The sequence below is a fragment of the Antedon bifida genome, chromosome 10 (assembly GCF_963402885.1).
Source record: "Antedon bifida chromosome 10, ecAntBifi1.1, whole genome shotgun sequence".
Lineage (NCBI taxonomy): Eukaryota > Metazoa > Echinodermata > Crinoidea > Comatulida > Antedonidae > Antedon > Antedon bifida.
In genome coordinates, this window is record NC_136235.1 from 6672132 (window position 1) to 6698729 (window position 26598).

The following is a 26598-nucleotide window of genomic DNA, read 5'->3' on the forward strand; positions in this document are numbered from 1 at the left end:
AATAATATACCTAAAAATAAACCCGAATGGAATTAATTATTTTGCCAAGGAATATAATTTTGACTCGGAAGAGGCGTAATCATAAGTTACACGTTAAAAATGTAGTTTTGTCAATTGCATTATTCTATAAATTAATACTTCGAAAAAAAACACACACAAATTGAAAGTTTACCTAAAGGCACTGTCTCATTCGATTCGTATTAATAAACGCATACATACTAATTTACCGTAAAGGATATCGTTTTTAACTATTTACTTGAATTAAAAGTTTCCCAGAGTAATTAAATAATAATCCTAAACGTATATTGCTTGTTATTTTTAGTTGGCTTATGCAAGTAAAGGAAACAAGATATTTCCAATAAAATATCAGCTATACACTTGTTCGTACTAATCTGAAGTTCTGAATTACTTTAATTTCCACTTTTAAAAGTATTTTTATCATCCTGGTTTAAGAAGGATATTAATATTGGGTGGTATTATTCAATTATAATGAGGTGAACACAATCACATTCAAACAACGTAACAAGAAAATGACTATTCAATATAATAATTATACATACCCACGTTTTTTAAGTTCTCTTTTTGTATTCTTATCATTACACTTGATGTAAGTGGGGGACCTAATGCGATACACTATCATTATATTATACACATACACCATTTATATTGCGCCTTCCTTATCAAACAATTTTCAAGGAGCATTATACTACAGATAACTAAAACAAATGTTAATATTAAGCAATGTTATGAAAAAAGTGTGATTTTAGGAGTTTTTATTAACTTTATGATTTTAATTTGATGCCTCACGAATATGCTGTATACGTACTGTATGTTCCTCATACGGGGCCAGCCACATGGAAGGACTGATCCCCATGGCGACGATTTGCCGGAGGAAGGCAGAGTCGGGTATCCTTTATGCCTCTGTCTTCTTTCATTCTGATTTTATCCTTAAGACTACATTTTAGTTTTACACTACCAAACGTTAACACATTTTGTAATAAAAACTCTGAACATGTATTTAGATTCTGCAAACTTGTTTTCTGCAGCTTGCCAACGTTTTTCAACTGATCTACACTATCAGACACTATACTAAAATTCGCTCTTATTTCATACAAAGTTTGCCAGGCAGTGTATAAAGAAAACAATTTTGGAGTCGTTTCTTGCTGTGCTGATTTGTGGCTGGCTCTCAATAATCCCTAATTTCGATTAAAGAGAGGACGATTAGAATCAAATTTTTTAAAACAATCTCACGGTTGCCGTCATATACTGAGACAATTGTTAGATAAATCCGAATTCATTTTAATAAATTGAATAAGTTTAAACTATCTATATCAAATTAAACAAGTCAAGGGTGTTTGTAAAAAGTGTGAGAAAGATTTTATAGGTCTATTAGTTACAACCGGTGTGGGTGGTCACCTTTTCTAAACAGCAGAAAGAGTGCACGTTTTAATACGTTTTAATAATAAAAGACAGATAGAAATAAATAATGTCATTAGTTTTGGAGAAAAGTGATGTGCCAATGCTACAGGAAGTCACCATTTGTATCATGTGTTTACGAATATCAGTAAGTTACAGTCCTTGTAACATCATTATAATACTAAATACGTGCACCACGGTGTATTCTTATTTCTTCTATTAAATCTGAATATTGATAAATTTCACGTTTTTTTTTTAATGTGCTGTCCGCAGTATATATTATACGCACAATTCTTCTTTGCTAGTTTCTACTGTAGACACAATATAATCGATAATTGATTATTGTATAGCATTTTATTATCATATTTTAAGATGTTGATAATACGATGTGTTAATTATAATAACGAATGTTTATAAGTTGGATGGTGAGAATAGTTTATGAGTTTAATGATCGAATGTTGTATTGAACGAGACAGAGTCAAACAACATTCAATCTTTCAACGAATGGAATATTCTCTCCATTCAATAAATCTAAAATAATACTGTATCAGTATTTGTCTACTATGATTTATTTAAACAACATGATTTGTGTAAAAAATAATTGCGAGAGAAAGATTATCTTTAGACTATATTATGGTATGACTTAATATATTTATATATTATAATTTAATATATATTAATACTATAGTCTTTAATCATTTCTCTTATAATGAGATTGATAATTGATGATTAATTGCTGTCTTTTATTTTTGGCTGATCGTTAATAGATTGATATGACTACACAATATAGTTAGCACAATATTTACACTATAGGCCTAAATACTAATTTTTATCATCAATTAATTATCAGATTAAGATTAAGTCGTCATTCTAATCTGCATTCTTCGAATTACCTCTTGTCGGAATTATTTCAAATGAATAGTATGCTAAGTACATCGGACGATGATATTGCATTTTATGTATTAAGTATATTGTTTCCTATTTATCATACTGCAAACGTGTGATTTTACATTTTTCTACTGATTCACACAATATTAATCTTCGTTTCTTTTTTGAAATATATAAAAATAAAAATCAAGCACTTTTATACGTACCATATGTTTACAACACTGTAGAATTGTATTTTTTGTGTGTAAATACTTAATCCAACAAGAAGTATCTAACAGGTGTATTTATTATGTAGGATACCCTTTTCAGGTTTTTGTTACAACATGTATGTTACAAAAAGATAGACCAAACCGTGGTTAATATACAACATGTATGGGCAATACTATGCTGATAACTTACCCAATTTAGGAAGAGAATAATTATATTAGCTTAGCAAACAGCTAGTACACACAAAATTGAAACTTATTTATTCAAATACAAAAAAAAGGAAAAACAAATTTTGTTTTTTTATATTATATTGCAGTATTTTCTAACCATAATGGGGATTTCTTTTATTGCAAAATATTATTTAACTAGTGTCTTCGATTCCCTCGTTTGAAGGCCTCTTTTATTCGGTATACTCTATTACAGATAATTTAAAGGTAAATGTATTTATACTGGTCCTTAAACTTAACTGGAAACTGAGGAAATTCGAATTAGGCCCTCTACGGACGGATGCAATTTAACTAAGTTATTTTCTACCCGACACCATTATGAACTCAAAAATACTACTCGATATTATTTTCAATAAAACTGTGAACTGTACACTATTTATAAGTATTTATGTATGGATCGTTTAATGTTTTGGAGAATTGCAAAACCTTGTACAAATTATGATGTAATGGGCCACGCGCCAGCGACTACTACACAACTCTAAAACAAGCTAAACCAACTTTAATCACCTTCAATGTCAAGTTCAACATTGTATATTATGACATTTTACGTTAACATAATTCATAATGCAGGTCGATTTCACCCACAAAATAACTTTGACTTCACACCGTACACAAGGACTGTTAATAGCTCACCGTCCTTGTTATAACAACAATTATTAAATCACTTTATTTTGTTGTATTAAATTGCTATCATTGTGTTTAAACAGACATCATTATCAATAATAATTTTGTCAAATTGCAGATGACACCACATTAATTGAGTTAATATCAACTTTCAGTGTCAAGATAATATTATTGTAATCTTTGACATTGTTTTTAACAATATAGACATACTAATAACTACACTTTCGTTTAAATTGATGAAATTGGTATGACAAATAATATTGCAGTTAAATATTGATGATACTGAGAATGCACCTCTTCTTTAGTTACCATCATTAAATGCATGACAACTAATTAAAACATGACATAAGGCATTTCTTTCATTCAAGATGTACCTTATTATGGCAAGCACTTTAACATAAATAGGCGGTTGAAAAGTGTTAATATACAGTTCTTTTATTATCATCCTAATGCATGACACCTAAATAAAACATGGCATAAGACATTTCTCTCATTCAATATGTACCTTGTGTATGGCAAGCACTTTATTATGAAAATAGACGGTTGAAAAGTTTTAATCTAAAGTTTAACCTAAAGATTGAATTTAATCTACAGTAGAACCCTTAATATGGCTACCGTCGGGACTAAAGTGTCCCATGAATACATTTAAGAATGGTAATAGTTTATTTGCACAGACATATACTAGTTTAGATATCAATAATAGATATCATACGGTGAATTTCTGTATGACTCAAAAAGACTCCCTATCTAAACAATAAATCAGACTGCATGAATTATTTTGACTCAAGAGAACTCCATATCCAGACAATAAACCAGACGACTGGAATATTAATTTATTATATTTTAGTGTACTAACAATTCGTAATTGTTCCTAATTCCAAAATAAAGTTAATGTAATTTAATAATTAACTTTGAAGATGTTTTGTCCCCCCAAAACCCCAAAAGAGTAATAAAATCAGACTTTTAATTTTTGCAGTTTTAATAAAGTTATTCACTTCTATATATATATATATATATATATATATAAACAAAATAAACAAAAATAATGATTTTAGTTATAAAAATACAAAGGAAACGGTTAATGTTAACCAAAACCATTGTCTCTACAGTCAATTTAGGTATATTTTGCTTTACATTACATTTTTTCATGGATTGTTTGTTCGATCCAACTTTTGGTCAAAGTGAATAACTATTATGTGACATTAAAATGACATATTCAAAAAAAAACTTTAAACAAATATTTTTTAGAGAGAAAATATATCTTTAAGCAAATTCGGATGTGGTACGCGACGAATAATTATTGGCCTAACTTTATAGTAATGCATGATATTATTTTAACTTAAAAAAACACATTAAAAAAAACACTACAATCCCAAAAAACAACACACTACATTTTTCAATGAGGGATATTGCAGATGCTTTTAATTACAGTAAAACATTAGGCCTAACTGTTAGTTTTTCTCAGAATCCATGTGGAGTGCACTCTATTTTTGTTATATTCACCTCGAATAGTAGAGCCGTTGTTCCCTAAATTACGTATGTAACGAATCCGATACCAGAAATATACAACTCTCTAATTTTATTTTTTATTTTAAAACTAATAAATCATGATTGCACAAATAAAATGCAAATCATGTAAGGTGTAAAAAACATTATCAGAAGGTCATGGCTGCTTTAGGCTGATTAAGATATCAGTCAACGGGGATGAAACGACTCCTTTGTTACATGTTATCAAGTTTTAACATGACCAAGCAAGAAATTATGATAATGAAGTACGGTAGCAGGCCTAACTTCGATTTTGTGATTTACACATTTGGGTATTTTGTAGCCTTAAACTAGGGCATTCGATTGACTTTATTTTGCACATTGTATAAGCATTGTGTAAGCATACAGTTATTAATGTTTAAACAAAACAAACATCTTTACAACATTGCATTTTAAGTCGCGTGCGTGCAACGCTCACTATGTCGGTCGGTTGCTTGGTTGGTCGGTCGGCCGGGCGGTAAACACTAACTCAAATTACGCACGCGACTGGGCCAGCCATGTATATGGCCTTATTTTTATATACTATATGGGCCTGTTTCGATAATGTTTCGTCTTTAAACGGTAACAAATATCGAATAACAAAGTCGATTCAAATAATTTAAGCGGCCCGCTATAAATATCAACATGCATTGCACGCGGATTGATATTTTCGTTTTATTTTCTGTGATGCACCCAATTTCGATCGATTACAAAACAAATGGAAGAACCGTAACATGTCAGCGAAAATACTGGTTCTTTTTTCACAAAAAATAAAAGTAATACCGCAACGCCGTGCTTGGCATATAGCTATAGTACAACGTTGGTACGTTACCGCATTTTACCAGTTATAGGCCTAACAAAACTAAGCCTACTAGTTTACGATAGAACATTCCATGCGAGCTACTTATATATAGTAGTGTATTGTTTTTTCTGTTTTTACCATAATAACCATAACAAGTACATTTAAGACCAGGAATGACCTGTTTTAATGTTTTTAAAGTAGGCCTAATATGTATGCATTATTTTACAAAACGTCCAAAATTTCAGGAAAAGTGTCTTTAAGTGTAGGCTACCGTATCATCGCAATTTGATTGGTTGATTTTGTATCACGTTCCTATTACATATACAACATTTGAAAGATGTATTAGAGTTTATAGCGTTAGTAATAAGGAAGTATTGTCAAACTAAATTATTGGTTCTAAAAACAGTATGTCTACTTAATGTATTCCGACATACGTGAAGGATTAAAATAACAGCTATACACACATACGCATACTTTAGAGTATTTTAGTTCCTATGTACTCTTTCCCGTTTCAATTAAACTTCGGAAACACGTTTGTGTCTTCGTGATTTCCATACATCACCCATAAGGTACAATGACGGCTATCCTATATAAGTATTCAAATCAATTAAATTCAACGTTTATTGTGACCAAAATTAGCAAGCATCAACGTATAAAAACAAAACAAAAAACAACAAAGGTATAATATAGACTCCCTCCTCATGACACAATAATTACACATAAAAAAAATACGATTTAACAATCAGTTGACAGTCAATGAACAAGAACATAAATATATACAATGAATTCTTTAACGTTAATAAAATAAAATTAATTAATATATACGTTGTGATATTATGGGTGTGTGCTTGGGTTTTCAATTAAGAGGGGTTTTTTCAGCTTGGACTTGAATGTAAAAAAATGTTTAAGCACGTCTGAAGATGATAATAACAAGGAACAAGATTGAGTTAATGATGATATAATTATGCTGATATCTTATAAATTATACTTGTTATATCTTGTTATAGTTATTTTCAATTATTTGTAGAGACTTGTCTCTTGTTATTGAAGGCTGTGTCTGGCCATTATTTAAGAACACGATTCTTGACCATTTTAGAATTAACCTCAAATAATGATATTATTATGTTTATTTTGTTAGATGTTGTACGTTTCATGAATTCCGTCAAACACCTCTATCATCTGAGGACAGAAAGGTAATAATTATTATTATAATACTATTACTACTGGAATACCTGTTATTGTTGATCTAGCGATTCGTTTTCAATCACTTTAGTTTTTTTCCACTTCTGTAGCGCCATTCGCGTATTTTGACGGAAACACGTCAATCTACAATCTCCACCCTAATCTTTCTATATGATATTTGTCTGACATCTGATGCCAATTCAATTGTGGATATTGACGATGACTCATATCTTGATACAGTAGCTGACCATTAATACTTTGGGATTCTATATAAGGCATGGTTAGATTTAGATGACCACGCCAACATATTAGTCAGGATGTACGACTTGGTAAATAATTAATAATTCGATGTATATAATTCGATTAAAGACAAACGATTCAATGAACCTTATGGAATGTTTTTAATTGAGATTCTGTAAAAAAAAAAATGTTTAAAAAACACGACAAAATAAGTTCTGTATCTAATTTTAACAATGCATTATGTATTCCTTGTTGTATTAATCACTAATAATTCCAGTATTTTGTAAACATTATGTGTGGGTGTGTGAGTTCGTCGTGTAAGGGTTAATATTGTGGAGCTTTTATATTGTTAATCTATTTATGAGTACATATGAATAGCTGACACTCTGAATGTTTTCTATTGGGTAAAAGTTCCGCTTTTCCCAATGACGTCATTAAAATCACGTGGTAATAATTGTGGTAGTATCAATTATACATACACAAATGTTAATTATCAATATTGGTATTAGGGTGTTGTCTAATCTTTTTCATCTGCTAACCATTAACAACTGTTATAATGTTTGTCGATGTCCATTTTATAAAGTATGTATCGATTTAGCAAAAGGTGTTAATAACTAATTATAGAATTATAATATATAATACAAAATGGATGTGATCTTTGCAATATTTATTTCGGATTACAATTAACAATATGAAGTCCTTACAGTTTGTCTTTTAGTTTATTATTTTGTTTTAGGTAATATGTATTCTAAGTATTGAAACATTCGCATGTTAATAGCTTTCAATTGTTCTGTTCAACTTCCTATTATGTACTGTCCTATTTCTGAGCAATTTCTTTCTCGTACGTGACAGTCCAGTAGTTCAATATACGCGGTTGAGTAACCTTCCGGTCTTAGTAATACATATAAATAATGTTATATGTATATATATTTCATCTTTTTATTTGTATTTCTATGATATTACCACATATTAAAAATAATAAAGCTTAAACATGGTTCACACTTGTACGCAGCGCAAGTAAATTGGTGCATTATTCGAACCCTTGTGGTCAAATTACTTCAACCCAATCTTGTAAAGCATTGATATTGTAACTGACATAGCTAGATTATGTTGTACCAGAGAAAACACCAAGAGGAGTGCTATCAGGGAAAACTCTTCCTTCTCTGGTGCCAATTATAATCTGAACAATAATTTATTGATTTGATTTTCAAGGTTAGAATGGTATCTGTATTGCAGTATAAGGAAAGATGGAGATTTACTTAACATTTCGTATGTCATACCTTTTCGTATTTATGTCATTTCCTCTCTATTTACATGTGATCATATACTCTTATCACTGGGAATAGTTGTATTAATTAATTCATTCCTTAAAATGTAGATTTGTGGTTTTCGTAGAATCTTCTTTTTCTCACGATAGCTTTAAGTTATAGCATAATGTATCTAGGATATCACGTACTTACGGAGGTTAAATGACGTACGTGTGGTTACCTATAACTAATTGTCTACTAATATTTATATGTGTGAAATCTTCAATTTTATTAGCATTACAATGTCCCCTTATTAAGTTATAACTAAAGTCATTAGCCCGTCGGATTATGACTCTAATAAGTCATCATATCATTGGTTAAATCATACTGATCGTGGGATTTCTCTCCGTCTGTAGCTACTGTAGCAGACAATGACTCTTTCTGACCAATTCGTTTTTTGGAATGACAACACGTGATAGTAAATTGAATATAATCATATTGAGCAGTTACACTAAATGAACTTTATAAAAGGCCTTATTAGGAGGAAGAAGGATTATAGTAGTTACCGACATAATTGACATTTAGAAAAAGGGTTCGAATAGTTAGAAATGCCTTTGGTTGAATTGTTAATTTTTCCAAAAACTGTTGCACATCTTGAACAATTAGTTTATGTAACGAAATTCCATAAACGGTTTTACAAAAGCTATTTAGAAGGAAGATGTTATAATGCACTGTCAGAATGAACTTAAAATAAGCAATAGCTCAAAAAATAAAGATGAACAAACAAAGCTATTTTACACCACCGTAGACGCAATACAGGAAAATCTAAATGTGGCGTACACTAAGTAAAGAATCTCTTTACTTTTCAACTGTTTGGTTTTTTTTTTCTACAACCGTCTTCGGGAGTAATCCTAGGCAAGTAAAGTTGAAGCAAATAATTAAGCACAGTCCATGGCCATAACAATGACGTCACTGGAGGTGTCAAAGCATGCTGCTAAACGTGTACGTGCAAACAACTACATAGGCCCTAATAAGATTCACATGCTTTCAATGAAATTATTATGAGGGATTGCGCCAATGATAGCACATTGGTTGCATTTACTAACAGATTTGTTTTGATATTGGACAATTATAAAAGGTTCATACTGTCGTCCAATGACCTATTTGATAATAATGATTGATGGGAAGAACTCACACCATTGATGAAGCGACGACGTCGGATCCTGCAGTACAGAATTACATGGATACAACGAATACTTTGGTAATAATGTAAACAAAATATATAATTACAGTATATCGAAACACTGTAGGTGTGTAACATTTAATATAAAATATATATTATTAGTATAAAGGCTGTAGTATTATTAATTGAAAAGATCCACATGTCAAAATTGTCGAAATAACTGTTTTGATTTTCGCCGGATATCAACGTAATGAATTAGGCAAACGTTGTCTTACATCTAATGTGAAAGTTTTCGGTGCAGATGGTGACATTTACGATAACGATGTTTTCATTTTTAAAAATATGATGTTGATTTTCCATGTTTTATTTTATAAATTGAAAAGAGTCCCTCAAGGAGAGTGTTTGTTAGGTTCAATGATACAATGAACTGAGTTCTTCCCAGTCTCTGTGTTTCAAGTTGCTATACTTTGTTGGACTTCATTATTCCAATCAATATTGATTGGAATCTATCGTTTAATTTTCTTCGTCTATTTAAGTTCAAATTGACAGCAATATTATAGAAAAGTGCATGATATAACGAATGTTATTATTACAGTAATTAAGATTTACAAAAAATAGGGCATCTTCATTATCATTTCAGCGACTGCAGTGCGAAGGCATCATCAAGCCGAATCCATCCTTCTCTGTCCGGTTAGCTGTTATCCAGATGCCAGCAAATGCTACAATCTTCCCCTCCATCTGATAGAGCATAGCTTTAAGAAAGTATGTTCAGCAGCATTATTACCACCACCAACACGACGATAGCCATTATCATAATGTTCTACAATAGGCCTTTCTTGTTAACTTTATAACCGGAACTTTGAAATGCAAAATAAATGTAAATAATGTGCTTGTATCTATGTCTTATTTACTAATATAAAATGGAAACTCCAAATTGTAACTACTGAATGTAGAGTATCACCAATATGTGACAAATGGCAGGATGTAAGCCTGTCAATAAAATAGGAAACGTGTGTTGACTGTTACTCCTATGGGAAGACTTTGGTGAAAATGGATACAAACCCGTTTGATAATGCAACTATTATTAAACAATGAAAACATTGTGAATCTACTTATATGCAGCAGCATACAATGAGCACCTTTTTCCAATGTGTGCACTTTAAAATCTTAAAACATTTCCTTACTTGCTATAAAAGCAAATTGTCCATTTATGTCAGTGTTCAGTTCTTTAATTTTTTATTGTCAGATAAAGTACAGTTCATGGCTTTTCTATTTTGAAGATGTTGTGCTTTTGGCGGGAAGTTGAGGATGCAATTAAGTTAGGATGGAGGATACAGTAGCGTCTGGATGTTCTCAATTCACAACTTGATGAGGAATTATATTTTATATCATGTTATTTAATCATGTGACCAGGATTAATCCTAATGTTTTTTAAGGTCAATGAAACACATTTTGTTTTCCACTGCATGTTATGCTCTCTGAATTATCGTTTCCTTAATTTGCTGTGTTAGTTGTCATTTCCTTGCCGAATGTTTTTATCGTTGAGATGTATCTTTATATTAAATTCAATATTTAAGATTAGACATTATGTTTACTGCTAATTAAACATATAGCCTAATGGTGACACATCCACTTATTTCAACAAGGCTGTGCTATTTCTATTACAGTTATATCAATAACTTTTTAACGAGAAAGTTACATTAAGCTTATTTATCCGTAAAATTATTGTTGTATATGTGTTATGCTTAAAGTTGTATGTGTACACTTCATTACGTAATATTTTATTGTTGGTATATACAATACCATTGATGACGATAGGAGTAATAATAATATTAGCTTAAAGTTGAGATAGTTATTTAGTAACTTCGGTTATTGAATTTAAAATAATCTGATGTAATTAAAGAGTAATATATTTATATGGACTTTTATTTAGTTATGTTTAATTTTGAATATTCGGCTGTGCCTTAAGGGGAACAATTAGGCAGATTGTATCATACATGTCTACATCTTTTGGAAGATAGGAAGACCGGATAGGAAGTGTGCCTCTGCAACTAATGATAAGGTCACTAATTTTTGTAAAAACATCTTCAGAAGAAAAAAACAAATTACAAATTGGACATTTTTAAGAATTAAATTCTCCAGCAGTGAAGATTTGTTGAACGTATCAACAACAAAATTACCGATTATCCAAACATTTCTGTGGAGAGCCTGTCGTAACCTGTTATTTGCCATAGTTTAAAATTGGTCCCATTCTTCAAAGGCTATTAGGACTTTTACAGCTATTCTTTTGGCTTTCTTTATGTGTTGGTAATTCAATGTTTTTCATAAGTAAGAAATCTGTCTCTTCATTGTTAAAGAGAATGTCAGCTAGTAAAAATGAAATGATAGAATGTATTATGGTATCATCATTTGAATCATCCAGGCTCCATAACAAAATGATGGAGATCCTTAAATGATCTGATACGGTGTTTTTGTTTTGTTTTTTTCGTGTCTGCCTTTTTTATTTAAACTTATTTATGCAATTGATTGAAATAGAAAGTAAAATGAATGAAAATGAAATAAGATAAACCAAGAAAGTTTTTCACTACCATTTTACATTCTTTCTCAATGTCAATTTGTCAATTTCCTTTGTTTTCCTAATTAATAAGCATTGAAACGTTTTTCTGGAAAATTTTACTTTTATAAATTAAAAAAAAATATATCTCTTTTTTCGATCCATTGTGTCAATTCTCTCAATCTAATTTAACCTCTAATAGAGAATGCCCTTTCAATTTACTTATGTTTTAATCAGCATTATGTTTTGATAGATTGTTGTAATTTTCGGGGTTTTTAATTAATTTGTCCCAGCTTTGGCTTTGATATTTGATTCACTAAGTGGGTTTCTTATGGTTTTATCATATGAACATGTATCTCTAATCTATGGTGCAAACTGTCGTCAAATCCATCATGGGAATGAAATATGTGGAGCACAACTTTGTTGCAAACTATTTAATGATAATAATAGTTTTGTTTTCTGTGTAACAAATCTCAAGAAACTCGTCTTAAGCTCTGTGTACACTATCAAACTTCTGACAAAAAATGTGACGTTCCCATATATGGGCATGATGATGTCATATCACTACCCTATTTGGGCATATTACTACTGTACTTGGGCGCATCACTTTTTCACATAAAGTTTGATAGCGTAGACAGAGCTTTTATCTTTATGATTATGTCATTGAAATGATGGTTAACCTATGAGTCATTCAATTGGTTATTACGTATACCAATATTTAACATGTTTAAGTAGGCCTATATTATTTTTATTTTTATTATTTTATATAAATTCAGTCAAATCAGTCAATAAGTTTGGTTATACATTCATTAAATCAATTCTGTCCACACTACTGCCATTAAATAATCACATAAAGACTAACTTTCTTGTTTCGATATCTTTTAAATGTGTAATAATACCATAATTAAACATAATAAAAACTATCGATTAAGCTTGAATTATTAAAAAATTAAATAATATTATATAATTTAGAGTTTACAAGTTCATAAAATTTAGCGGTGGAAGTAGACAGACATTTATGTGTCATGATAAGCTAGTTGGTTACTTCTTAATGTTGACGTGTTCATCTTCTAGGCTATCCGGTTAACAGATACTAAACCACGGGGATTCTAAACTCAAACCACAATTAGAAGCGTCACATCTCAAATGTCTAGGTAGTCTGTGATACAGCCTTGGCCATGCGTCTTAAAACTGCACAATCTAATATTACTCATTATTGTCGTCCTTCTCTCAGATTAACTTACTAATTACTGAGACGGTTTTTAATGATCTTCTCCTTTTGATATATCAGATAGTAACGTGACCCTGTTTCCTATATATTTTATTCATTAATAAAAGTATTATTATTTCTTCTTATTAAACATAATCTTCCACGACATTAACAATAAATCGCATCACTGTTCCAAAAAAAAGTATATTGTGTTAATATAATTGATAAATCAGTAAAAGTATAGTAACAATATAGGTATAATAGGTATAATTGTATATAGGTATAATTATAGATATAGTATAGTATAGTATACGTAGTATAGTACAGTATGGCATGAGGAGAATGATGAAACGAAAAAAAAAATGAAATGAAAAAAATGAAATATCGACTCCGACAATGTCTGTAAGTAGAAAATTAACAAAACAAAAATAAAAGTTTAAACATCACTGAAAAAAGCCGCTGATATTTTAACATTTTCGTTTCAGATTATAATGAACCTTTCATCTATAATTTACCTCATATCCGGATTACCCATACAGGTCAAATTGATGAAAAAGGAAATCCTATTTCACCTGTTTTTTGACAGATTCAATCATCACCTGAATTTGGCCTAGTATCGAAAATAACTGAACTTCCGTAATATCGTATAGCCTCTCGATACTTTGAATTTTACTTTTCAAAACAGGTTGGTTCCTTTTAAATAATTAATTAAGGCACTTTTAACGTTTGGCTATGAATGTAATTAACGCATCTAAACTTTGGTAATTTAATTATTGATTTATGATATATTGTACCAACAAAAAAACGAAAAAGAAAAGAAACGCAATTATACTTAAAATTAAGCTAAAGGACATTGGCTCTGATGATGCTGTTAGTAATTTTTATAGTAACTTACTTAAATACCAGTCAAATCATAGCGTATTATAATAAGTTGATACTTACTTACTTACCCGAACATATAGTCCTCCATTATTTCTTATCTGCCATTGTGACAGCAAGTTCTTCTCGCTGCATACCAATATCCGTCTCTAGAACACACTCTATGTGAGTGCTTGTCTTGTTTTGCAAGTCCATGTTTTAGCTGCCACATCTTATAAATTCTTTTTTTATTGCGAAGACAAATGCCTGCAAATGTCAATCTTATTGTTTCTGTTTGGTTTAGTACTTCGTCGCGTCGTTCATTGCTGATTCGTTGTTGCCATTTTATTTCCATAGCAGCACGAAGTTGCAGTGAGTGACTGCCATCAATTGCTTTCTTTGATATACATGTCTGCAAGGCTCCAACTTGGGAACAAGTTTCTATATCTATTTCAAACTTGTTTTTTAGCATTTTTTTTCTGTTCGCACAAAATAAAAATAGTACACATTTTATTACCTATCTTTTTAAATTTAGATTACAGAAAGATACACTAAAAAGATAGACAGGTGCTTGATTTACATGACACAGAATTGACTAGGCTGATGATTTCTGTCGGAAGTTTAATTATTGCGCTAATGTACTATGGTTCTCAACACAGTTTTGACGTTCCAATTTCTAAGTATTTCTTTAATACAAGAGGATCTACTTAACTCTAATAAGTAGTGGATTAATTATAGAATTCCCACGTGTGCAGCGAACAGATAGCAAACAAAGTGATGATCGACCACATACTTTTGCTTGAAAGGCAACAAAAAATCAGAAATTTTAAAAATATCATTTGTATTGATGGTATTTCAGTGATAGAAAGAGTAAGTCTGTAAAACTTACACAATTCAAAATATTGAAGTGGGTTTTTTTTCCAATTTATTAAAACTTTGAATATTTCTACCAGTGGACACATTAAATTAAATCTGAAGGTAAGAATGTGTCAATTTAATTTATTTTCCAGTATGCTTAATTTCATACAAAATACTACATTAGGCCTATATATTAATATGTCATAAACTATTCTACTGTACCTATTCAATTCATAATTCATCGACATTGCGTTTGAACTTGATCTTATTTCAATTATCAACGTAAGTCATCGACATTTAATAGTTAATTTCCATCGGCTAACCTTATTTCGAAACTTTTGAAATGAAACGTTTCTAATTTAACATATGCCCAATAGTACTATAACCTTTGATATAACCTAGATTTTTAGAACAATCCGCGTCGACTTTCATTTATAAGGACAACAAATGCAGGCTCTAATAATTTAACACTGCCTTTGTAACTAAAACTGTTTCCATTATCAATATTGGAACCCAAGCAATCTATTATGAAGAAAAACAAACTAAAGAACTGAAGAGATAATAAACAGTTGACGGCGGAAATCATCCAAAATTGCTACTGTGTTGATTCTGTTACTGTATACGTACGTATATGTTTATCAGACCTATTGCATAACGTGTCTTCTTTTAAAAAGATATAGCTTAAAAGCACATATTCATTATTACTTTAGTACTGTGTAAGCTTGTTCATCTTCGTCAAATGATATGATCGTGTGAGTGCATATTTTGCTATACTCATAATTTTCTTTAAGGCAATGTAATTAAACTAATGGATATGAAATCATTGTATATAAACTGGTATTAATTTACTGTGGCTCAAAAACTTCCTGTATTCAATACAAAATTGAAATCCGGAATTTTTCATCAAAATTAAACAAACATTCTTCCGACTGCTGACACATTAGGAATAAATATACTGATTAAATTCAATTTGTTCATTTGGCAATTGCGTACAGTTTGTTTTGAACTCCATAGTTTATTACTAGATATTTGAATGCAACGTACTGGTTTGTTCGTCTTTAGGAATCCATGTGAAAAATTATCAGCCTAAAATATGTTTATATTAGCCTATTAGTCAACAAGTTGTTTTTTTTTAATAATCTCATTATGTAACTTTGATGTATATTGCATTGTTGTTTTGTTGTGCATTGTATTTTGTTGAACAAGACTCTTTCAAACCTCAAGACAAATGTAGCTAAAGTGATGCTACTGCTGCTGCTACAAATGACGTCAGCCATACAGCTTAAGCGACAACACGTTATGATATCATCGTTCTACTAGAAACGATCCCAAACGGGTTCCAATCCCTTACCAACTACTGATAAATCATATTTGAAATGTGATAAGCATTGTGTTACTTAACACATAATTTAGTTTATAATTACAAGACAAGACAAGGCTAACATGCCAAATCATGACCGAGAAAAACAAGTTAGGGAGTAATTTGAGTTTCCTTTGATATTCCATATGCATGTGCCAGTCTGGAGAAGAGAGTGTTGGAGGCTTATATTCAATGGAAGAGAAGAAGAGGACACCAAGATGCAAATGGGAAAAGACTATAACAGATGTGTTTGGCTCTATGGAGCAATCAAGTAGGATGACATAAGACAGGAGATGGTTTCAGAATACTGTTAGAGAAGCCACGCTCTGATCAGAGTTTGCTTTGTGATGTGTCAGTCTTTCCCAATCAAAATGAGTGTGGTGGTCTGTTTGTGAACAAACAACAAGTAAAATGAGAATGAATTGTTGTAAATATAAAAATAAGAAGGCATCGTCGTTCTTTCTTTCTGATTTTCACACAGTTTGTCTATTTGCAATAGCAGCACCATGTTTAAATACTGGGTACTGTATTGCTCATAGTTCTGGGTTCAGTTCCCACGCAGGAAACTTGAATATAGAATGGATGTTCAGTGGCTAACCTATAGTCTTTTAGAAGGTTAATAATCACTTTCTTGGTAATCATTTTGTTTAATCATTCATATCGCCCTTAATGTTTATCCAATATCCTAACCACAAATGCACACGTGACCAACGGCTTTACGTCCAATCCGAAGGACGAATATCATTTTATAATTACAATTAAGAAAAATTAAACATAAAGTAATTTGTATATAACGTTCTTGAAATTGGGAAGTGTAAAATAAAGTCCAAAAACAACCGCGGTTGATTCACAACTGATCATTGGTTTTAAAGTGAGTATTTGTTTTGCTTGACTGCGCATCAGACACATAGACGTTGTTTTGTAACAGTATTCCGGTTTTGTCCGGTTCGATTTCACAATAAACATTATCCTTATTTAAAAACAGCGCAATCAAATTATTAGTATTTACATAACAAATGTGAAGCATAATAATTTATTAACCACCTCCTCCCTTTGTTTCTTTGTTTATGGAATAATAAATGTTTTTGTTTGTCACGTGTATGAAAATATGCTAATGAGAATGAGTTCAAGAATACCAACAGTATAATGTTAAATTACTGACAATAATCTTTAATATAGAAAATTGAAATATCTCTCTCTTTTTACATATATTTAAGGAAAATGTATTTACAAGTAGACATACTATTTACAATTATTACATGTTTTAGAACATCAATTTACTAATTATGTTCATATTCATTCATTCATCATATCTGTGAACTTTATCATTTGTCGTTAGGCCAACTGTTGATTACATTGGTTTATTAACAATGCTAAAACGGCAGGACTCATAAGATTCGTTATACCCTCATCCTAAATGTAGCAAAGGATAATCCAAATCAAAAATGTGTTATCTGATATACTGAACTAAATATGTATAAATAGAAATTTATTAAATCACCATTTTATAAACGATGTAAAATCAAGATAATTTTTAACATAATGTTTATGTTGTTAAGATTGACATGCAAAATGTGGGACTGAATTCAAGGATGTGTTAAAATAGTATGCATAAACATGTTGGTCAAATGCCATTAAGCGTAATGCTAGTATTGCATGGATCCGAAAACAATGTTAAGAATGGTGAATTTGTTTTAGAGTTAAGTTTAAATGTAGTCATTTATTTTATGATCCACAATAGGTCTGATTGATATTTTTTATTAAGATATGTGTAGAAAGATACATTAATTATTGGAATGAACTAGCTTCATCATGGACACATAATAAAGAGGCGTTTCAGTGATTTATATAAATCGAATAAATTGCAATTAATTACCAATAAAACTCTACATGCCGAATAATGATTATCACAACAAATTCGTTCAAAATTAAATCATTTAGTTAAAAAATTAAAATGCAATGCATATTTCTAATAATAGAAAACAAATTTCGCAGATTAATTCAATGACTATTCTTATTAAAAAATAATTAAATCCATCCTGTAGACCACGCATGCGTGTCACATGTATATCAATCAATAGGACGAAATCATTAAAAACATTGCACTGACATTTCAGTGTTTACATATTTTGTACATAGACATGTGTGGGAAATCGTATGACAGAATTAATAGATCACAGTCTTCCGCTTGTTTGTCCAGCAAATTATGCGGTTCTGGGTTAAAATGTAGACCTAAGTTTTCAATTTCGTCATGTCCTAATAACATTCATACATCTTTGACGATTGCTTGTCACGAATTCATGATTTTAGACCGAAGTCTGTTTCCATTAGGTAAACATTATGTATTTTTTCCATATGCTTTTACGAGTTACATTTTTTGTATCAACCAATCAGAGTTCAGAAATGTATTCGCACAAATAGATTCGCTTTATGGAAAGAGGCTTTAGCGACAGTCAATGACAATAATATACTTTAACATTGCGCACTATAATTATGATGTTTCCTTATTAGTGTTCTTTAAATGAGTTAGATGAGACATGTTATGCTCATCTTTTAAAAGTAGGGTCACATCTACCAGCCACAGTATCGACCCTCTCTTTTTATCTACAGCAGGGGTTGCGTGTAAACATTATGCCTATTTGCTTACAGTTTAACAGGCTACATATGTTAGTCAAAATCAATTAATTGTGAATTACTTTCTTTGTAAATATTGTTTCATTTGGTTATTGTTGATTTCAATACACGTCACCCGTCATATTGTTTCAGTTTGCTTTCATGTACATTCACGTATAGTGATGACCACACCCTTAAACCGGGCCTTGAAAATGTCATTTAAATCAGCATATCCAACATGGTTGCTAAATAATAAACATTTCCTAGAATCACCATTTTTTTAGCACTAAAGTTTTAACGATGTTTCAGCATGTTCAGTTTTGTCTCGATGATATAATGCCACAATCGAACGTAGTTTGATGACACTTTTAACCATTCGACATTTTGTAGACATTCATCTTAATGCAAATGTAAAGTATATGCCAATACTCCAACCTAATTTCAATTAGGTTGGAGTATTAAAATACTTGAATTCATCGGCGTGGTGGTTGTGATACTTGTCGTGATATAGACTTTCCAACTACAGATGATTCACGAGCAGCTTCATATTTCGAATAGATTTTTTCCTTTACGGGTGGTTTCGGATCACTTGCTACATGGCTGTATAACTGCATTTCTCTTTGCTCAGGTACTGCATTGCCTAATTCCGATACGGTATTCAAATTACATAAAACAGGTGCATCGATATTTTTTAATCGACTGCTTCTTTTCTTATAGTTTGTATAATTCTCAGTAATTGTTGGCAGTCTATGACCGTTATGTGTCACAAGCTGTGGAGAACTAACGAGTTGTGCCATTTTCACAACCTCACTCTGTGGCCGAAATGTAGACATAGGTACCATGGATACCATGGAAGATGATAAATTCTTGTTTAGCGGTGGAGGAGGAGGTGGCGGAGGTTGATGCCTTGTGGTTGGAACGAGGTAACCACATTCCTCATCGTTAGGTGTAAAATCTCCAATACATGCGTATTCCCTTTCTTCGAGCGGGTCTGGGTCAAATGTGTACAGATTTTTAGTGGAGCGCATATGGTCAGACTGTGCAAGCTCTTTCTGTAACGGAGTAAGCTCGTAATCAACATCCTTAAACATTTTCTGAGCGTTTAAGTTCTGTTCCGCCTGTTTCAATCGTAAAGATCTGTTCAATAAACAGCCTACTGTAATTGCAATAATTAATATTATAAACAATGCGCATGTACACGCACTTACAAGGTAAAAGAAAAAGTCTTGTTTAAACAAATACTCCTCAACAGCAACTGAATCTGCAAGTATAAATTTGGTACTGGCCTTTGCGCTTAAACCAGAAGGAGTGTCCACAAAACAAGACACTTCAGTTCCATTATATGTTCCACGTGATTTCAATATAACAAGAGTACGATTGTTATCCCTTAGATCAAACACGCCTGCAGTCTTCGTTATTAGCTGATCTCCTAATGTCCAATAATAATGTTGTACATATGGTAATGCTTCACCTTTGCAAGAAAAGCTTGCCGCCATGCCGATACTGGCTGGTTGAAATTGCTGATGAACTTCTGCTTTCGGGGGTATATGGAGAGGCATAAGTTGACATGATCGTGGTTTGTCAAGAGCTTTAGATCGTCCTATACAAGTAAAAACCACACCGTTATCCTTTGGATTTAAGGTAAAGGTGTGGGCATAACGACCAACCTTTGATAGTATACTTGGTTTTCCATCAGGTCGTTGCCATTCCAAACGAGTCGGCGGGTCTCCTCCAAGGGATATACAGGCTATTGTTATTTTCTGTCCCACTGCTAGTTCTCCAGGTGGATCTGTTACACATTTTGGATAATCTTTGCTTGGTGGTACTAGCACTGTAAGCTTGGCCTGCTTTGGAGGTAATTGTGTAGTTCCAATATAAGCACATAGAAAGGTTTTCTCGTCTGATTTCGATACGTTTTTAATTTGTAAGTGGAATTCGCCTTTGGAACTATTTCCAACTATAGAGTATCTAGACCTAATGTTAGGGTCTATCTTTTCTCTAATGGAATCTCCAATGCTCAGATATTGTCCATTAAGAAGTACAATCCAATAAACTTTTCCATGATGAGTCGAATTTATAGCACATTGAAATGTGACCGTTTTCCCTATTAGTACTGTCTCGTTTTTTGGCTCAATTCTCCAAAACGTGGCGGTAGACAAAGAACAAAATGCTAAAACCGCCACAACAACCGTATACGTTCGAGTCATCCTGCTAAGTGAATTATGTTGAGTTGCTGTCCGTTAGACAACTCTGCAATACGTCATAAAGTTCAACAACAGCCCCTTCCGAGGTCACGTTCCCTCAATCAAGTTTGATCGGTGACACTAAGCAAGCTATATCATCTTATTCCGTATTAAAAAATGTTATAACTTACAAATCTTTTAATGCAATCAACTCACTTAAACGAATTTCAACATGGATTATATTTAGCAATTATAATACATTGAAAACCGTTGCGCTAAAGTATTAATAAATAAGAACTTACTAGACATAGTAACAGAGCCTGCCCTCTTCTAATAACTCTATCGAGGAAGTAAAATCTTTCACCCGTAATTAGGAATACAGGAAACTTTAATAAATTGTAATAATTGGAGACCTCATCGAAGGTTTTTGTTATTATTTACTGTCAAATATTTAGGGATACTAGTTGTGCGATAACTAAATTAAGAAATATAATATAATGAATCAGAGGTTGATTAGTTAGAACGTAAACTATCCTTAAAATAATATTGCTGCTGTTTAATTACTACCTAATATTATTTTCACATTATTAGATTTTCCATCAATAACCTTATTATTATTATTATTATCTACAATCATCGTGTTACAATCATTACTGAATACACTGCATTAAACAAATTAGCAAAATTATCAATTAAATGTATATTCGTTTAATAGAGGGTAAGCTTAATTGAGTGCTACAACGTGGTATATCCATCCTATAATAGATGGTGTATACTTGCTGTTGATTGTGTGTGAAATAAAAACGATTGTTTTTTTCATTTTATAAAGTAATGAAAAGTTGTGAAATCGTGCAGTAGGAACATTATTGGTAAATGTCTCCTAATGCAAAAATTCGCTGTTAGCCTACAAATTAAAAAATACAAGCAATTGTGTGTATCGCCAGAATATCAATGGTTATCATGTGCGGCCGCCACGATACCAGAGAGATTTAATTGTCCAAAAGGAAAATTCTTAGTTTGGTAGGTCAAAAAATACGACAGAATGATCGACGCATCACTACTTGATGTGACTTATATCTCCAGGTGGTCTTTTCCCTTTCTCATCGATTCAAACAATTGTCAGGTTCGGAAATGGTCGAGTGAATCACACAATAATAGTAATGGGGAGGGACGGTTCATCACCACCTTAATGTATTTGTCCTAAAATATACAATAATGGATCTTATAAAATGTATTATAAAAAGCGATAAAAAAAAGGTAATTATATTCTGTTATGTATGAAAAATGTATAATGTAGAAAAAGAAATAATGTTTTACGAAATTGCATGCTTCTCTCTTATCATCTGTTTGATCAAGGCAGTTGTTATATTGTCTTGATCGAACAGAGGATAAGAAAGAAGCATGCGATTTCGTAAAACATTATTTCTATTTTTACATTATACATATTGCCTTGATTGGATGTAGCTCTCATAATTAAACATGTATTTTGTATTGCAGTTTTCTTGACCCAATTCATTCATAATATAATTATCAAGTTTACATTACTCCAATAGAACAATACAGACAGAAGTATTAAATAGGTTAATTCAATGAAGGCATTATGATATCTCAGTGATCAAATACACATTTCACAAATGGTAACAATATACAATTATTATTTGATACTATTATAAACATTTACCAGTTTTATGCATGCAACAATGACTAACATTATATATGGCTAAAGCGGAAATTCCAATAATATATAATTTAGTTTTTTTGTTTAGTTCTCAAACTCGGTATTGGCTCTATTCCATGTGTTGAAGTCATGTTTTAATCTGATCCTGGCTAAAGCTTATTACGTCACTGCTATGACAGATCGTTTAAGTAGATGTTGATTTAAGTATGATAAACCTCGCCCAGGAAACACAATTATGGAAATCATCATTATCATATTTGGTCTTTTTATTCTACTTTCATTTTAAATAGTTAAAAATAGACTACGAGCACCGATTTATGGTAGAAGTCCACGATAATCATTTGACTTTTAATTATAATAAACACTGAACACATAAAGTGATATTTGCAAAGATAATGAATAATTTCATGTTATAAGTTAAGTCTTTCAGTAACATGTTAATTGTGGGTGACTGGTTGCAGTGTAATAATATTGATACTTCGATTTCCATTAATTTATGTTGTGAGCTTTTCTTTCTTTCTTTTGACGGTATCCTCATCAATTGAGCATTCGTTATGTTATGCTAAATTATTCTTATAATAATTTTGTTACTCTATATTCTTCCAAAAATGTATAGGAAGTTTGCAATGAGCATTACCAATTCATTTTCTGTAAATTAGAAAAAAGAAGATCCTGCCTAACAATATGAAAGAAGTGAAATAAGATTCAAACCGCTAAGGACCAAAATCACACGATAACATCATCCTGAAAGATAAGTCAGTTTAGTTATGCCATCAGTTTTAATATTCTTAGTTTGGTTAAGAATACGCATATCATACTTGTTGAAAGCTAAGAGATAAGCTGAAAAGGGGTTAGATAAATGTTTTTTAACGTAAGGGAGAAAAATAGAGAAAATGTTTGGCAGTTGTAGATCATCTATCATCATGTTGAAGAGAAATATGAAACAGATATGACTAAATTAATGTGAATGTATTACTTTCACGAGAATATGATACGTGTATATTATGGTGTTAAAGCTGTATTGTCGCTGAAATCAATTTGTTTTCGAATATGCTTACACGTTTAGAACATTTACCTGGTTGAAATAAATCTCGGTTAAAAATATTGTTATCACAAATTTCCCTTCCGTGTTAACCCCGGTAGGAAGGAAATTCTGATAAAGATGTGTAGAGATTGCAAGTTTTAAATTACTAACATCATTTGCACCTTCCCCGATAATGAGCACCAGATCCTTCCTCTAATTGTTTTGACGATAGAGGTACATCGTCTGAACATGCATTTCAACGCTAAAATTAAGGAAACAAGGGTCAGTTACTGCAATTACGCCAAACGGTTGTACTTACTTTATGGAGAAAATTGATGCATAAGTTAGACAGAAAAGATGAGCCTTAACAGGGTTAAAGATGTGGGAAAGTTAAATTACACGTTACAAACTTATTCCGTAACAGATTGATTGTATAGTGATCTTTTACTATTCTTCTCACTTTCTACTCATGTAGAAAATCTAAGTTAAATGAATTCCGTCATACTTATTTGAGTTCACATTTTGTTTTCAACATCATGCTATCTCTAAATCTAAGTTTTAACCAAAACGTATGTCCATTTTTCTCCGTTACAGTCAGTTGCTGAGCTATTATCTTTATTTATGTATTGTTATTGTTTTTTTTGTTTTGGCTTTTGCCAAACCATGGCGCCACTACTTGCGCATGTCACTCTTGAAGTAACTTTGCGATTAATTATTGTTAAATAGGAGACTTGTGTTTCTTATTATCATAATACGTACGCATTCCTGATCAAACAAGGTTACAGCAATTGTATCTGTTGGAATTGGTGAGTCACATTGACTAGATAAATACTATAATTTGTAGTCTTATTAAACAGGTTTGCAAAAGTTCGGAATGACTACATATGAGCTTTGATGGACGCATCGTTTCTTGTTTGCAAAGAGATGTCATGTTCGTTTTTTTCCAAACAACATCAAACCTGTTAAAACGAAATGAGTCACAATATAAAGATGAGTGGGTCTTAGGTATCGGTACCTGGGCTTAGGTCACTGCAGGGTTATTTATTCATTGATTTTGCACAATATTTCTAATAATTAAATTGTTTAAACACGATAGCTATTATGCATTATTTTTATTTCCCGGACAACGGGCAAAATATAATATTGTAAAACAATTATGCAAAAGTTTCAGAAGGAAAAGTGTAGAATTTCAGTAAAAAAAGATTAACATCAAATATTATTAACTTTGATTGCAGTTCTGACAATTACCCGACCAATAGATTTACCTTCTGAAATGCTCTTCTTTTCGTGCTTAATCATCAATATAAAGATACTTATACAAAGTGCTTAATAACAAATGTGTTTGTGTATTTTCTATTATTATTGGTCGAGTTAAGTCTTGTATAAAGTTAAAGAGTTCATGTTACACATTAGACCACCTGTTTAGATATACAAAGCTTATTTATTTACAGTATTAATATTTTGATTTGAATTAGTCTGGTAGATCCAGCTACAGCAATTAGTGTTAACCAAATCTTCTTTGTTATCTTTCGATAAATACAAATTATATAAGATAATCGTAAACAATAAGCACGTTATATCATTTCGTTGTATTCTTTTGTAATATATGACTACAATTCTGTATGATTAGATTAAGTGTTTCTTAGTCATTGAGCTATAGGAATTGTAGTAATACATTTATAGATTTTGAGGAGTGTTTATTTTAAAGTAACAGAGAGCTGCTAGTTTAGTTGCATTGTTCCCTTTTTAAAATTTATAATATACTATTTGCAGATCCAACAAATATCATAACTTAGGCCTACATCTCATATAATAATAATGACATTTATTCGGTATGTTATATCAAGTACAATCTTGTCAGGAGCAAGCAATAGGCAGAGGCCTCAACAGAATTAACTGTTCTTGCTCGAGTTCTCCAACTTGGTGCCTACAACAACAATATGTCATAACTGGTAATACCACAGCTTTAAAAAGATTTAGCATTGCTGACTATTGGTGAAATTATGCATTCCTTAAGATGTTGTATAATTCAAACAAAGATTTGTCTTTTTATTTTGTTTAAGTCAATTCACTAGAAAGAAATACAGTACTGCAACAAATTATAATGGAAAATCGATGGAAAGTTTCAAACTGTCATCTAAAATAGTGTTGTGTCAGAAGAGGAGTTCTATTGTGCTGTAATGATAGCACCTTTTTTCTGATTTTTCATCTTTTTTTCAGAAACATCATATAATACTGTGCTAATAATATAAAGGGATTACTTCAGAATGTCAACAAAACAGCACAATCATTGACAAATCTACCTGTTGCATCGCGTGCACCATGAAACAAAGAGCTTAACACAGCTCTAACCTATTACATTTTCTGCCAAATTATTTCAGCATGACGAATTTGGTAATTTCCATTTGAAATTATCAATTTCAATTCTTTCTCACAGTGGAGGCCTTGTCATACTTGCATTTTCTCTAGTATTTAAAACTTTATTGACTTTTTTAAATAAAGTGTTTCTTATAGTTCAATTCAATATTAAAAATTATTTATTGGTTATCAGTAATTTAAATGTATACATAATATAGGTCAATATCATGATTGTCGATTGTAAACAAACTGTGTGTTGTACTATTACCAGTGATCCTGATAATGGTCTTGTTTTATATATGTTTGTTTTTATCTCTTTGTTTTTATATAATTATTTTACTTGCTAATATAACTGTTATTGA

General features: G+C 31.3%; 2 protein-coding genes across 2 annotated transcripts in view; both read right to left on the reverse strand.

The window, feature by feature from the left end:
• The window catches only part of LOC144853631 (BLOC-1-related complex subunit 8-like), a 224095-nt gene that overhangs the window by 63536 nt on the left and 133961 nt on the right, over nt 1-26598 (reverse strand). The gene's annotated exons all lie outside the window — the stretch shown is intronic.
• LOC144853613 (uncharacterized) lies at nt 18128-21259 on the reverse strand. Its single transcript, XM_078711345.1, has one exon. It carries the CDS (start codon nt 21198-21200, stop codon nt 19467-19469), a length of 1734 nt encoding a protein of 577 aa, XP_078567471.1. The 5' UTR covers nt 21201-21259; the 3' UTR covers nt 18128-19466.